The sequence below is a fragment of the Pleurodeles waltl genome, chromosome 1_2 (genome assembly GCF_031143425.1).
Source record: "Pleurodeles waltl isolate 20211129_DDA chromosome 1_2, aPleWal1.hap1.20221129, whole genome shotgun sequence".
NCBI lineage: Eukaryota > Metazoa > Chordata > Amphibia > Caudata > Salamandridae > Pleurodeles > Pleurodeles waltl.
In genome coordinates, this window is record NC_090437.1 from 1,300,492,318 (window position 1) to 1,300,508,865 (window position 16,548).

A 16,548-nucleotide genomic window follows, 5' to 3' on the forward strand; every position below is an offset into this window, starting at 1 on the left:
TTAGCTTAGAAATTCTTTGTCATATGTAAGGAAATGCCTCCTTGGCATGGTTGCCCCCTGACTTTTTGCCTTTGCTGATGCTATGTTTACAATTGAAAGTGTGCTGAGGCCTGCTAACCAGGCCCCAGCACCAGTGTTCTTTCCCTAACCTGTACTTTTGTATCCACAATTGGCAGACCCTGGCATCCAGATAAGTCCCTTGTAACTGGTACTTCTAGTACCAAGGGCCCTGATGCCAAGGAAGGTCTCTAAGGGCTGCAGCATGTCTTATGCCACCCTGGAGACCTCTCACTCTGCACAGACACACTGCTTGCCAGCTTGTGTGTGCTAGTGAGGACAAAACGAGTAAGTCGACATGGCACTCCCCTCAGGGTGCCATGCCAGCCTCTCACTGCCTATGCAGTATAGGTAAGACACCCCTCTAGCAGGCCTTACAGCCCTAAGGCAGGGTGCACTATACCATAGGTGAGGGTACCAGTGCATGAGCATGGTACCCCTACAGTGTCTAAATAAAACCTTAGACATTGTAAGTGCAGGGTAGCCATAAGAGTATATGGTCTGGGAGTATGTCAAACACGAACTCCACAGCACCATAATGGCTACACTGAAAACTGGGAAGTTTGGTATCAAACTTCTCAGCACAATAAATGCACACTGATGCCAGTGTACATTTTATTGTAAAATACACCACAGAGGGCACCTTAGAGGTGCCCCCTGAAACTTAACCGACTATCTGTGTAGGCTGACTAGTTTTAGCAGCCTGCCACAAACCGAGACATGTTGCTGGCCCCATGGGGAGAGTGCCTTTGTCACTCTGAGGCCAGTAACAAAGCCTGCACTGGGTGGAGATGCTAACACCTCTCCCAGGCAGGAATTGTCACACCTGGCGGTGAGCCTCAAAGGCTCACCTCCTTTGTGCCAACCCAGCAGGACACTCCAGCTAGTGGAGTTGCCCGCCCCCTCCGGCCAGGCCCCACTTTTGGCGGCAAGGCCGGAGAAAATAATGAGAATAACAAGGAGGAGTCACTGGCCAGTCAGGACAGCCCCTAAGGTGTCCTGAGCTGAGGTGACTCTAACTTTTAGAAATCCTCCATCTTGCAGATGGAGGATTCCCCCAATAGGGTTAGGATTGTGACCCCCTCCCCTTGGGAGGAGGCACAAAGAGGGTGTACCCACCCTCAGGGCTAGTAGCCATTGGCTACTAACCCCCCAGACCTAAACACGCCCTTAAATTTAGTATTTAAGGGCTACCCTGAACCCTAGAAAATTAGATTCCTGCAACTACAAGAAGAAGGACTGCCTAGCTGAAAACCCCTGCAGCGGAAGACCAGAAGACGACAACTGCCTTGGCTCCAGAAACTCACCGGCCTGTCTCCTGCCTTCCAAAGATCCTGCTCCAGCGACGCCTTCCAAAGGGACCAGCGACCTCGACATCCTCTGAGGACTGCCCCTGCTTCGAAAAGACAAGAAACTCCCGAGGACAGCGGACCTGCTCCAAAGAAAAGCTGCAACTTTGTTTCCAGCAGCTTTAAAGAACCCTGCAAGCTCCCCGCAAGAAGCGTGAGACTTGCCACACTGCACCCGGCGACCCCGACTCGGCTGGTGGCGATCCAACACCTCAGGAGGGACCCCAGGACTACTCTGATACTGTGAGTACCAAAACCTGTCCCCCACAGCGCCGCCTGCAGAGGGAATCCCGAGGCTTCCCCTGACCGCGACTCTTTGAACCTAAAGTCCCGACGCCTGGGAGAGACCCTGCACCCGCAGCCCCCAGGACCTGAAGGACCGGACTTTCACTGGAGGAGTGACCCCCAGGAGTCCCTCTCCCTCGCCCAAGTGGAGGTTTCCCCGAGGAATCCCCCCCTTGCCTGCCTGCAGCGCTGAAGAGATCCCTAGATCTCCCATTGACTTCCATTACAAACCCGACGCTTGTTTCTACACTGCACCCGGCCGCCCCCGCGCTGCTGAGGGTGAAATTTCTGTGTCAACTTGTGTCCCCCCCGGTGCCCTACAAAACCCCTCTGGTCTGCCCTCCGAAGACGCGGGTACTTACCTGCAAGCAGATCGGAACCGGGGCACCCCCTTCTCTCCATTCTAGCCTATGTGTTTTGGGCACCACTTTGAACTCTGCACCTGACCGGCCCTGAGCTGCTGGTGTGGTGACTTTGGGGTTGCTCTGAACCCCCAACGGTGGGCTACCTTGGACCAAGAACTGAACCCTGTAAGTGTCCTACTTACCTGGTAAAACTAACAAAAACTTACCTCCCCCAGGAACTGTGAAAATTGCACTAAGTGTCCACTTTTGAAACAGCTATTTGACAATAACTTGAAAAGTATACATGCAATTTTGATGATTTGAAGTTCCTAAAGTACTTACCTGCAATACCTTTCGAACAAGATATTACATGTTAAATTTGAACCTGTGGTTCTTAAAATAAACTAAGAAAAGATATTTTTCTATATAAAAACCTATTGGCTGGATTTGTCTCTGAGTGTGTGTACCTCATTTATTGTCTATGTGTATGTACAACAAATGCTTAACACTACTCCTTGGATAAGCCTACTGCTCGACCACACTACCACAAAATAGAGCATTAGTATTATCTATTTTTACCACTATTTTACCTCTAAGGGGAACCCTTGGACTCTGTGCATGCTATTCCTTACTTTGAAATAGCACATACAGAGCCAACTTCCTACATTGGTGGATCAGCGGTGGGGTACAAGACTTTGCATTTGCTGGACTACTCAGCCAATACCTGATCACACGACAAATTCCAAAATTGTCATTAGAAATTGATTTTTGCAATTTGAAAAGTTTTCTAAATTCTTAAAAGACCTGCTAGGGCCTTGTGTTAGATCCTGTTTAGCATTTCTTTTAGAGTTTAAAAGTTTGTAAAAGTTTGAATTAGAACCTAGAACTAGTTGTAGATTCTTAAAAAGTATCCCAACTTTTAGAAGCAAAATGTCTAGCACAGATGTGAATGTGGTGGAACTCGACACCACACCTTACCTCCATCTACAGATGAGAGAGCTAAGGTCACTCTGTAAACTAAAGAAAATAACAATGGGCCCCAAACCTACCAAAATACAGCTCCAGGAGCTTTTGGCAGAGTTTGAAAAGGCCAACCCCTCTGAGGGTGGCAACTCAGAGGAAGAGGATAGTGACTTGGAGGACAATTCCCCCCTACCAGTCCTATCTAGGGAGAACAGGGTCCCTCAAACCCTGACTCCTAAAATAATAGTCAGAGATGCTGGTTCCCTCACAGGAGAGACCAACACCTCTGAAATCACTGAGGATAGCCCCAGTGAAGAGGACATCCAGTTAGCCAGGATGGCCAAAAGATTGGCTTTGGAAAGACAGATCCTAGCCATAGAGAGGGAAAGACAAGAGATGGGCCTAGGACCCATCAATGGTGGCAGCAACATAAATAGGGTCAGAGATTCTCCTGACATGTTGAAAATCCCCAAAGGGATTGTAACTAAATATGAAGATGGTGATGACATCACCAAATGGTTCACAGCTTTTGAGAGGGCTTGTGTAACCAGAAAAGTGAACAGATCTCACTGGGGTGCTCTCCTTTGGGAAATGTTCACAGGAAAGTGTAGGGATAGACTCCTCACACTCTCTGGACAAGATGCAGAATCTTATGACCTCATGAAGGGTACCCTGATTGAGGGCTTTGGATTCTCCACTGAGGAGTACAGGATTAGGTTCAGGGGGGCTCAAAAATCCTCGAGCCAGACCTGGGTTGACTTTGTTGACTACTCAGTGAAAACACTAGATGGTTGGATTCAAGGCAGTGGTGTAAGTAATTATGATGGGCTGTACAATTTATTTGTGAAAGAACACCTGTTAAGTAATTGTTTCAATGATAAACTGCATCAGCATCTGGTAGACCTAGGACCAATTTCTCCCCAAGAATTGGGAAAGAAGGCGGACCATTGGGTCAAGACAAGGGTGTCCAAGACTTCAACAGGGGGTGACCAAAAGAAAGGGGTCACAAAGACTCCCCAGCAGAAGGGTGATGAGACAACCAAAACTAAAAATAGTAAAGAGTCTTCTACAGGCCCCCAAAAACCTGCACAGGAGGGTGGGCCCAGAGCCTCTTCACAAAACAATGGGTACAAGGGTAAAAACTTTGATCCCAAAAAGGCCTGGTGTCATAGCTGTAAACAGCATGGACACCAAACTGGAGACAAGGCCTGTCCCAAGAAAGGTTCCACTCCAAACTCCCATCCAGGTAACACTGGTATGGCTAGTCTCCAAGTGGGATCAACAGTGTGCCCAGAGCAAATCAGGGTCCACACTGAAGCTACTCTAGTTTCTGAGGGTGGGGTGGATTTAGCCACACTAGCTGTCTGGCCGCCTAACATGCAAAAATACAGACAGCAACTCTTAATTAATGGGACTAGAATAGAGGGCCTGAGGGATACAGGTGCCAGTGTCACCATGGTGACAGAGAAACTGGTTTCCCCTGGCCAATACCTGACTGGAAAAACTTACACAGTCACCAACGCTGACAATCAGAGAAAAGTACATCCCATGGCAATGGTTACTTTAGAATGGGGAGGGGTCAATGGCCTGAAACAGGTGGTGGTCTCCTCAAATATCCCAGTGGACTGTCTGCTTGGAAATGACCTGGAGTCCTCAGCATGGGCTGAGGTAGAACTAAAAACCCATGCAGCAATGCTGGGTATCCCTGAACTGGTGTGTGTGAAAACAAGAGCACAATGCAAGGCACAGGGTGAACAAGTAGAGCTGGAGTCTGGAAGAATGGCCCAGCCTACCAAGAGGAAAGGAAAGTCAGTTGGGAAACCAACTGCAACACAGCAAAAGAAAGGGAACCTCTCTTCTCAGGAAGATGTTCTGCCCTCTGAGGGAACTGAGCCTTTGGAGCTTGAACCTTACCAGGTTGAGCTCTTAGGCCCAGGGGGACCCTCAAGGGAAGAGCTGTGTAAGGGACAAGAAACCTGTCCCTCTCTTGAAGGCCTTAGGCAGCAAGCTGCTGAAGAGTCCAAAGGCAAGAAAAATGGAACACATAGGGTCTATTGGGAAGATGGGCTCCTGTACACTGAGGCCAGAGACCCCAAACCTGGTGCCACTAGGAGAGTGGTAGTGCCTCAGCTGTTCAGAGAGTTCATCCTAACATTGGCCCATGACATTCCCCTTGCTGGACATTTGGGACAAACCAAGACGTGGGAGAGGTTAGTCAACCACTTCTACTGGCCCAATATGTCCAACATGGTTAAGGAGTTTTGCCTCTCCTGCCCCACCTGTCAAGCCAGTGGTAAGACAGGTGGGCATCCAAAGGCCCCCCTCATTCCACTTCCAGTGGTGGGGGTGCCCTTTGAAAGAGTGGGTGTGGACATAGTTGGTCCACTGGAACCTCCCACAGCCTCAGGAAATATGTATATCCTGGTAGTAGTGGATCATGCTACCAGGTATCCTGAAGCTATTCCCCTTAGGTCGACTACTGCCCCTGCAGTAGCCAAGGCCCTCATTGGTATCTTTACCAGAGTGGGTTTCCCTAAGGAGGTGGTGTCTGACAGAGGTACCAACTTCATGTCAGCATACCTAAAGCACATGTGGAATGAGTGTGGAGTGACTTATAAATTCACTACACCATACCATCCACAAACTAATGGCTTGGTTGAGAGATTCAACAAGACATTAAAAGGCATGATCATGGGGCTCCCAGAAAAACTCAAAAGGAGATGGGATGTCCTCCTGCCATGTCTGCTTTTCGCTTACAGGGAGGTACCACAGAAGGGAGTAGGGTTCTCACCCTTTGAACTTCTGTTTGGTCATCCTGTAAGGGGACCACTTGCCCTTGTTAAAGAAGGCTGGGAGAGACCTCTCCATGAGCCTAAACAGGACATAGTGGACTATGTACTTGGCCTTCGCTCTAGAATGGCAGAGTACATGGAAAAGGCAACCAAAAACCTTGAGGCCAGCCAACAGCTCCAGAAGTTTTGGTATGACCAAAAGGCTGCACTGGTTGAGTTCCAACCAGGGCAGAAAGTCTGGGTTCTGGAGCCTGTGGCTCCCAGGGCACTCCAGGACAAATGGAGTGGCCCTTACCCAGTACTAGAGAGGAAGAGTCAGGTCACCTACTTGGTGGACCTGGGCACAAGCAGGAGCCCCAAGAGGGTGATCCATGTAAACCGCCTTAAGCTCTTCCACGACAGGGCTGATGTCAATCTGTTGATGGTAACAGATGAGGATCAGGAGGCAGAGAGTGAACCTCTCCCTGATCTTCTGTCATCAGACCCAAAAGATGGCACAGTAGATGGAGTGATCTACTCAGACACCCTCTCTGGCCAACAGCAAGCTGATTGTAGGAGAGTCCTACAACAGTTTCCTGAACTCTTCTCCTTAACCCCTGGTCAGACACACCTGTGTACCCATGAGGTGGACACAGGAGACAGCATGCCTGTCAAGAACAAAATCTTTAGACAGTCTGACCATGTTAAGGAAAGCATCAAGGTGGAAGTCCACAAGATGCTGGAATTGGGAGTCATTGAGCGCTCTGACAGCCCCTGGGCTAGCCCAGTGGTCTTAGTCCCCAAACCTCACACCACAGATGGAAAGAAAGAGATGAGGTTTTGTGTGGACTACAGAGGGCTCAATTCTGTCACCAAGACAGATGCTCATCCAATTCCAAGAGCTGATGAGCTCATTGATAAATTAGGTGCTGCCAAATTTCTAAGTACCTTTGACTTGACAGCAGGGTACTGGCAAATAAAAATGGCACCTGGAGCAAAAGAAAAGACAGCATTCTCCACACCTGATGGGCATTATCAGTTTACTGTTATGCCCTTTGGTTTAAAGAATGCCCCTGCCACCTTCCAAAGGTTGGTGAATCAAGTCCTTGCTGGCTTGGAGTCCTTTAGCACAGCTTATCTTGATGATATTGCTGTCTTTAGCTCCACCTGGCAGGATCACCTGGTCCACCTGAGGAAGGTTTTGAAGGCTCTGCAATCTGCAGGCCTCTCTATCAAGGCATCCAAATGCCAGATAGGGCAGGGAACTGTGGTTTACTTGGGACACCTTGTAGGTGGAGGCCAAGTTCAGCCACTCCAACCCAAGATCCAGACTATTCTGGACTGGGTAGCTCCAAAAACCCAGACTCAAGTCAGGGCATTCCTTGGCTTGACTGGGTATTACAGGAGGTTTGTGAAGGGATATGGATCCATTGTGACAGCCCTCACTGAACTCACCTCCAAGAAAATGCCCAAGAAAGTGAACTGGACTGTGGAATGCCAACAGGCCTTTGACACCCTGAAACAGGCAATGTGCTCAGCACCAGTTCTCAAAGCTCCAGATTATTCTAAGCAGTTCATTGTGCAGACTGATGCCTCTGAACATGGGATAGGGGCAGTTTTGTCCCAAACCAATGATGATGGCCTTGACCAACCTGTTGCTTTCATTAGCAGGAGGTTACTCCCCAGGGAGCAGCGTTGGAGTGCCATTGAGAGGGAGGCCTTTGCTGTGGTTTGGTCCCTGAAGAAGCTGAGACCATACCTCTTTGGGACTCACTTCCTAGTTCAAACTGACCACAGACCTCTCAAATGGCTGATGCAAATGAAAGGTGAAAATCCTAAACTGTTGAGGTGGTCCATCTCCCTACAGGGAATGGACTTTATAGTGGAACACAGACCTGGGACTGCCCATGCCAATGCAGATGGCCTTTCCAGGTTCTTCCACTTAGAAAATGAAGACTCTCTTGGGAAAGGTTAGTCTCATCCTCTTTCGTTTGGGGGGGGGTTGTGTAAGGAAATGCCTCCTTGGCATGGTTGCCCCCTGACTTTTTGCCTTTGCTGATGCTATGTTTACAATTGAAAGTGTGCTGAGGCCTGCTAACCAGGCCCCAGCACCAGTGTTCTTTCCCTAACCTGTACTTTTGTATCCACAATTGGCAGACCCTGGCATCCAGATAAGTCCCTTGTAACTGGTACTTCTAGTACCAAGGGCCCTGATGCCAAGGAAGGTCTCTAAGGGCTGCAGCATGTCTTATGCCACCCTGGAGACCTCTCACTCTGCACAGACACACTGCTTGCCAGCTTGTGTGTGCTAGTGAGGACAAAACGAGTAAGTCGACATGGCACTCCCCTCAGGGTGCCATGCCAGCCTCTCACTGCCTATGCAGTATAGGTAAGACACCCCTCTAGCAGGCCTTACAGCCCTAAGGCAGGGTGCACTATACCATAGGTGAGGGTACCAGTGCATGAGCATGGTACCCCTACAGTGTCTAAATAAAACCTTAGACATTGTAAGTGCAGGGTAGCCATAAGAGTATATGGTCTGGGAGTATGTCAAACACGAACTCCACAGCACCATAATGGCTACACTGAAAACTGGGAAGTTTGGTATCAAACTTCTCAGCACAATAAATGCACACTGATGCCAGTGTACATTTTATTGTAAAATACACCACAGAGGGCACCTTAGAGGTGCCCCCTGAAACTTAACCGACTATCTGTGTAGGCTGACTAGTTTTAGCAGCCTGCCACAAACCGAGACATGTTGCTGGCCCCATGGGGAGAGTGCCTTTGTCACTCTGAGGCCAGTAACAAAGCCTGCACTGGGTGGAGATGCTAACACCTCTCCCAGGCAGGAATTGTCACACCTGGCGGTGAGCCTCAAAGGCTCACCTCCTTTGTGCCAACCCAGCAGGACACTCCAGCTAGTGGAGTTGCCCGCCCCCTCCGGCCAGGCCCCACTTTTGGCGGCAAGGCCGGAGAAAATAATGAGAATAACAAGGAGGAGTCACTGGCCAGTCAGGACAGCCCCTAAGGTGTCCTGAGCTGAGGTGACTCTAACTTTTAGAAATCCTCCATCTTGCAGATGGAGGATTCCCCCAATAGGGTTAGGATTGTGACCCCCTCCCCTTGGGAGGAGGCACAAAGAGGGTGTACCCACCCTCAGGGCTAGTAGCCATTGGCTACTAACCCCCCAGACCTAAACACGCCCTTAAATTTAGTATTTAAGGGCTACCCTGAACCCTAGAAAATTAGATTCCTGCAACTACAAGAAGAAGGACTGCCTAGCTGAAAACCCCTGCAGCGGAAGACCAGAAGACGACAACTGCCTTGGCTCCAGAAACTCACCGGCCTGTCTCCTGCCTTCCAAAGATCCTGCTCCAGCGACGCCTTCCAAAGGGACCAGCGACCTCGACATCCTCTGAGGACTGCCCCTGCTTCGAAAAGACAAGAAACTCCCGAGGACAGCGGACCTGCTCCAAAGAAAAGCTGCAACTTTGTTTCCAGCAGCTTTAAAGAACCCTGCAAGCTCCCCGCAAGAAGCGTGAGACTTGCCACACTGCACCCGGCGACCCCGACTCGGCTGGTGGCGATCCAACACCTCAGGAGGGACCCCAGGACTACTCTGATACTGTGAGTACCAAAACCTGTCCCCCACAGCGCCGCCTGCAGAGGGAATCCCGAGGCTTCCCCTGACCGCGACTCTTTGAACCTAAAGTCCCGACGCCTGGGAGAGACCCTGCACCCGCAGCCCCCAGGACCTGAAGGACCGGACTTTCACTGGAGGAGTGACCCCCAGGAGTCCCTCTCCCTCGCCCAAGTGGAGGTTTCCCCGAGGAATCCCCCCCTTGCCTGCCTGCAGCGCTGAAGAGATCCCTAGATCTCCCATTGACTTCCATTACAAACCCGACGCTTGTTTCTACACTGCACCCGGCCGCCCCCGCGCTGCTGAGGGTGAAATTTCTGTGTCAACTTGTGTCCCCCCCGGTGCCCTACAAAACCCCTCTGGTCTGCCCTCCGAAGACGCGGGTACTTACCTGCAAGCAGATCGGAACCGGGGCACCCCCTTCTCTCCATTCTAGCCTATGTGTTTTGGGCACCACTTTGAACTCTGCACCTGACCGGCCCTGAGCTGCTGGTGTGGTGACTTTGGGGTTGCTCTGAACCCCCAACGGTGGGCTACCTTGGACCAAGAACTGAACCCTGTAAGTGTCCTACTTACCTGGTAAAACTAACAAAAACTTACCTCCCCCAGGAACTGTGAAAATTGCACTAAGTGTCCACTTTTGAAACAGCTATTTGACAATAACTTGAAAAGTATACATGCAATTTTGATGATTTGAAGTTCCTAAAGTACTTACCTGCAATACCTTTCGAACAAGATATTACATGTTAAATTTGAACCTGTGGTTCTTAAAATAAACTAAGAAAAGATATTTTTCTATATAAAAACCTATTGGCTGGATTTGTCTCTGAGTGTGTGTACCTCATTTATTGTCTATGTGTATGTACAACAAATGCTTAACACTACTCCTTGGATAAGCCTACTGCTCGACCACACTACCACAAAATAGAGCATTAGTATTATCTATTTTTACCACTATTTTACCTCTAAGGGGAACCCTTGGACTCTGTGCATGCTATTCCTTACTTTGAAATAGCACATACAGAGCCAACTTCCTACATCATATCTTTAGGAGAGTCTAGCAATTTGATATCGGGTGAATTTTCTTAGGTTTTCACTCCTGTAGTGTTTGGTACCAGTCCTGGACTTTTTTGTAAACTCTGAGTACTGTGGAATGGTAGACTTGATATTTGGTAGTTGTAGGGAAATGGCTCCTTGTTTCAGTTACCCCCCCACTTTTTGCCTGATATTGATGCTGACTTGACTGAGTGTGTGCTGGGACCCTGCTAACCACAATTGGCACAACCATGGCACACAGATAAGTCCCTTGTAAAAGGCACCAAGGGCCCTGTGACCAGGGAAGGTCCCTAAGGGCTACAGCATGTTGTGCCACCCTAAGGGACCCCTCACCTAACACATGCACACTGCCATTGTAGATTGTGTGTGTTGGTGGGGAGAAAAAGGCAAATTCGACATGGCATCCCCCTCATGGTGCCATGCACACAAAATACTGCCTGTGGCATAGGTAAGTCACCCCTCTAGCAGGCCTTAAAGCCCTAAGGCAGGGTGCACTATACCACAGGTGAGGGCATAGCTGCATGAGCAATATGCCCCTACAGTGTCTGTAGTCTTAGACAAGTGCAGGATAGCCATAAAGAGTATATGGTCTGGGAGTTTGTCAAACACGAACTCCACAGTTCCATAATGGCTACACTGGATACTGGGAAGTTTGGTACCTAACTTCTCAGAATACTAAACCCACACCTAGCAGTGAGCCTCAAATGCTCAGGCTTCATGTTACAATGCCCCAAGGCACTCCAGCTAGTGGAGATGCGCCCCCCCCCCCCCACCTCCCCCCAACACCTCCCCGCCCAATATCCCCCCTGGACACAGCCCTCTCTTTTGGTGACAAGTCCGGGGAGATAATGAGAAAAACAAAGAAGTCACCCTCCAGCCAGGCCAGCCCCTAAGGTGTCTTGAACTGAGGTGACCCCTTCTGTAGAAAATCCTCCATCTTGCTTTGGAGGATTTAGCCCAATAGGATTAGGGATGTAAGCCCTCCCAAAAAGGAGGAGGCACATGGAGGGTGTAGCCACCCTCGGGAACAGTAGCCTTGGCTACTGCCCTCCAGCCCTACCCTGAAGCCAGGAAATCAGATTCTTGACGACCTAACAAGGACTGCTGGCCTGAAAACCCCGAAGAGAAGACAGACAACACTGCTTTGGCCCCAGCCCTACCGGCCTGTCTCCAGACTAGAACCTGCAACAGCGACGCATCCAGCGGGACCAGCGACCTCTGCTGACTCGGAGGACTGCCCTGCAACCCAAAGGACCAAGACACTCCCATGGACAGGTGCTCTGTCCACAGCAACAAGAAGAAACCATCTTTAAAAGGACTCTCGCCTCACTCCTGAAGTGCGAGTCCCCCAACACTGCACCCGAGGCCCCTGGCACTTGTCCAGATAAATCAACACTGCAATGAGGACCCCCAGGTGACTCCCATGTCGTGGCCACCCTGAGACGACCTCCCTGCACCCCATGGCGAGTCCTGCAGCGAGAATCCAGAGGCTCCCCCTGACCGCGACTGCCCGGTAACAAAGAACCAGACACCTGGAAGAAGCACTGCACCCACTGCTCCAGGCCCGAGAAGAAACTACAGGTGCAGAAGTGACCAGCAGGCAGCCCTCATCTTTGCCCAGTTGGTGGTTGGCCTGAGAAGCCCCCTGTGCCCTGCCAGCATCACCAGAGTGACCCCTGGGTCCCTCCATTGAAACTAATACAAAACCCGACACCTACTTTGCACACCGCACTGCCATCCCTGTGCCGCTGAGGGTGCACTTGGTGTCCCTGTTGGGGACCCCCCCCCCCCCCCCCCCCCCACCCTCCCCGTGCTCTACAAAATCCCCCATGGTCTGCTCCCAGAGGACTCAGGTACTTACCTGCTAGCAGGCTGGAACCGGAGCAACCCTAGTCTCCATAGGCGCCTATGTTATTTGGGCCCCTCTTTGACCTCTGCACCTGACCGGCCCTGTGTTGCTGGTGCTGGGCGTTTGGGGTTAACTCGAACCCCCAACGGTGGGCTGCCTATGCCCAGGAGACTGAACTTGTAAGTGCTTTACTTACCTGCTAAACTAACTTGTACTTGCCTCCCCCAGGAACTGTTGAATTTTGCAGTGTCCACTTTTAAAATAGCTTATTGACATTTTATGCCAAACTGTGTACATTACTGTTTTACTTCAAAGTTCTATATTTACCTATGCTAAGTACCTTACAATTTATGTACTTTCTTGAATTCTGTATCTTGTGGTGCTAAAATAAATAAAAATATTTTTGTCTATAAAAACCTATTGGCCTGGAGTAAGTCTTTGAGTGTGTGTTCCTCATTTATTGCCTGTGTGTACAACAAATGCTTAACACTACCCTCTGATAAGCCTACTGCTCAACCGTACTACCACAAATAGAGCATTAGTATTATGTTATTGCCACTATCAGCCTCTAAGGGGACCCCCTGGACTCTGTGCACACTATCTCTGACTTTAAGATAGTATATACAGAGCCATCTTCCTACAGTAAGCATTTCAGAACCCATTACTGATTGGCACCCCAACCCCCCGCCACCCCCTGTCATTGGATTTGCAGTTTCTTGAAACAACCTTGCAGGCTCTAGTTTGTTTGGTATGTAGGTCGTAGTATTTTCTGAGGATCGAGTCCACATTTGTTAGCAGCTCCTGCTTCTAAAACTTACCGCTAAGAAAAGCACGTTTAACACAAGACGTCTTAGCGCCCCCCACCCCCAAATTTCTTTTGTTGGAGGTTAGATTTATCTTCGGCCTTATTGAGTATGGAATGGAGGTCAAATACATTCAGTATGCAAATCCATGAAAAAATGTACACGAAGGAGCGATTCCCATTTGAAGTAGTGATAATACCAGCGTTTCTGGAGAGCGATGTTGAAAATATGTGTATTTGTGCTTTATTTATTGCTCTTTAGACTAAGAACTTACAGAAAATCTGAAATGACCTGTTTGCTTAAATAGTTTTAATTGTATGTTGACAGAAATGAAGCAAACCAAGATCGGTCCCCAAGGGGACGGTCTGGCTCTGGCAGTAACAGCCCTAGACATTCTAGATCTTCAGGGCCCAGCCACAGACTACGTCGATCCAGGAGTCCTGACAAATTCACACGTCCGAGAAGTAGAAGTCGAAGCCCAAGGCGTGCGGTTCGTCGCAGCCCAAGACGTTCAAGAAGCCCACGGCGCATTTCAAGAGCTAGTCCAAGGTACCGAAAGACTTCAAGTGGTGAACGTTCTTCAAGAAAGACAAGTAGAACTCCAGGTAATATAGCACTGTCTGCTTTTATCTTTTTTTTTTTCTTCTTCTTTCAATTACGGTTGTGAGTTTAAACACAAGTTTTTATACAATTGTATTTGCTAAATCTTGTTCAGCTGCCCACTTTTGGGAATGCCTGTAACCTTAAGCAGTCAGAATTTTTTCTCGAAAGCAAAGCTGTCCTTTGGAGCTTGGAAGGGAACCCATGTAATGTGTTCCTCAGCATACCAAGGACTTATTTATTTTTTTTTTTTTAAACTTGGCTTGAGAATAATAAATGGGTGTTTGCTCCGGAATGTGTACGCAAAGGTCAGATATATATGTGTATGTGTATACTGCAGTATATATTGAAGTGGCAGAATGGAGCCCAGTAATCTTGGTTCTGATCATTCTGCTTGTGCTAGGCAAGCAGTTAACCATTCAATAAACAGCTTTTGATTTCCCTAGGGTGCACTTAAGCAGTACCTGTAAAGAAATGGCTCCCTGTTGCAGTTACCCCCCACTTTGTGCCTGATACTGATGCTGACTTGACTGAGAAGTGTGCTGGGACCCTGCTAACCAGGCCCTAGCACCAGTGTTCTTTCACCTAAAATGTACCATTGTTTCCACAATTGGCACAACCCTGGCACCCAGGTAAGTCCCTTGTAACTGGTACCCCTGGTACCAAGGGCCCTGATGTCAGGGAAGGTTTCTAAGGGCTGCAGCATGTCTTATGCCACCCTAGGGACCCCTCACTCAGCACAGACACACTGCTTGCCAGCTTGTGTGTGCTGGTGGGGAGAAAATGACTAAGTTGACATGGCACTCCCCTCAGGGTGCCATGCCAACCTCACACTGCATATGGCATAGGTAAGTCACCCCTCTAACATGCCTTACAGCCCTAAGGCAGGGTGCACTATACCACAGGTGAGGGCATAGGTGCATGAGCACTATGCCCCTACAGTGTCGAAGCAAAACCTTAGACGTAAGTGCAGGGTAGCCATAAGAGTATATGGTCTGGGAGTCTGTCAAAAACGAACTCCACAGCTCCATAATGGCTACACTGAATACTGGGAAGTTTAGTATCAAACCTCTCAGAATAATAAACCCACACTGATGCCAGTGTTGGACTTATTAAAAAATGCACACAGAGGGCATCTTAGAGATGCCCCCTGTATTTTACCCAATTGTTCAGTGCAGGACTGACTGGTCTGTGCCAGCCTGCTGCTGAGAGACGAGTTTCTGACCCCATGCGGTGAGAGCCTTTGTACTCTCTGAGGACAGAAAGCTTGCTCTGGGTGGAGGTGCTTCACACCTCCCCCCTGCAGGAACTGTAACACCTAGCAGTGAGCTTCAAAGGCTCAAGCCTCGTGTTATAATGCCCCAGGGCACTCCAGCTAGTGGAGATGCCCGCCCCCTGGGCACAGCCCCCACTTTTGGCGGCAAGTCCAGAGGAGATAATGAGAAAAACAAGGAGGAGTCACTGGCCAGTCAGGACAGCCCCTAAGGTGTCCTGAGCTGAGGTGACTGACTTTTGGAAATCCTCCATCTGGCAGATGGAGGATTCCTCCAATAGGATTAGGGATGTGCCCCCCCTCCCCTCATGGAGGAGGCACAAAGAGGGTGTAGCCACCCTCAAGGACAGTAGCCATTGGCTACTGCCCTCCCAGACCTAAACACACCCCTAAATTCAGTATTTAGGGGCTCCCCAGAACCAAGGAACTCAGATTCCTGCAACCTAAGAAGAAGAGGACTGCTAAGCTGAAAAACCCTGCAGAGAAGACGGAGACACCAACTGCTTTGGCCCCAGCTCTACCAGCCTGTCTCCCCACTTCTAAAGACACTGCTCCAGCGACGCTCTCCCCAGGGACCAGCGACCTCTGAAGCCTCAGAGGACTGCCCTGCATCTAGAAGGACCAAGAACTCACGAGGACAGCGGCTCCGTTCACCCAAGACTGCAACTTTGTAACAAAGGAGCAACTTTAAAACAACTTGCGTTTCCCGCCGGAAGCGTGAGACTTGACACTCTGCACCCGATGCCCCCGGTTCGACTTGTGGAGAACAATCACTTCAGGGAGGACTCCCCGGCGACTGCGAGACCGTGAGTAGCCAGAGTTGCCCCCCCCCCCCAACCCCCACAGCGATGCCTGCAGAGGGAATCCCGAGGCTCCCCATGACCGCCTGCTCCTCAGATCCCGATGCCTGGTAAAGACTCTGCACCCTCAGCCCCCAGGACCTGAAGGATCCGAACTCCAGTGCAGGAGTGACCCCCAGGAGGCCCGCTCCCTTGCCCAGGTGGTGGCTACCCCGAGGAGCCCCCCCCTTGCCTGCCTGCATCGCTGAAGAGACCCCTTGGTCTCCCATTGAAACCCCGACGTGTGTTGGCACACTGCACCCTGCTGCCCCCGTGCTGCTGAGTGTGTACTTTCTGTGCTGACTTGTGTACCTCCCCCCCCCCCCCCCCCCCGGTGCCCTACAAAAAAACCCTGGTCTGCCCTCCGAAGACGCGGGTACTTACCTGCTGGCAGACTGGAACCGGGGCACCCCCTTCTCCATTGAAGCCTATGTGTCTTGGGCACCACTTTGACCTCTGCACCTGACCGGCCCCGAGCTGCTGGTGTGGTAACTTTGGGGTTACTCTGAACCCCCAACGTTGGGCTACCTTGGACCCAAACTTGAACCCCGTAGGTGGTTTACTTACCTGCAAAAACTAAAACTCTTACTCCCCCCAGGAACTGTTGAAAATTGCACTAAGTGTCTAGTTTTAAAATAGCTATATGTGATTTATGTGAAAAGTGTATATATGCTATTTTGCTAATTCAAAGTTCCTAAAGTACCTACCTGCAATAC

At 49.9% G+C, this 16,548-nt stretch overlaps 1 protein-coding gene across 1 annotated transcript in view; it reads left to right on the forward strand.

Moving 5' to 3' along the window:
• Positions 1-16,548, forward strand: part of ZNF638 (zinc finger protein 638) — a 383,308-nt gene that overhangs the window by 53,261 nt on the left and 313,499 nt on the right. The window contains exons 5-6 of the mRNA XM_069205880.1: positions 13,448-13,783; positions 13,836-13,926. Coding sequence (XP_069061981.1) covers positions 13,448-13,783; positions 13,836-13,926 — 427 coding nt within the window. The remainder of the gene's footprint in view (positions 1-13,447; positions 13,784-13,835; positions 13,927-16,548) is intronic.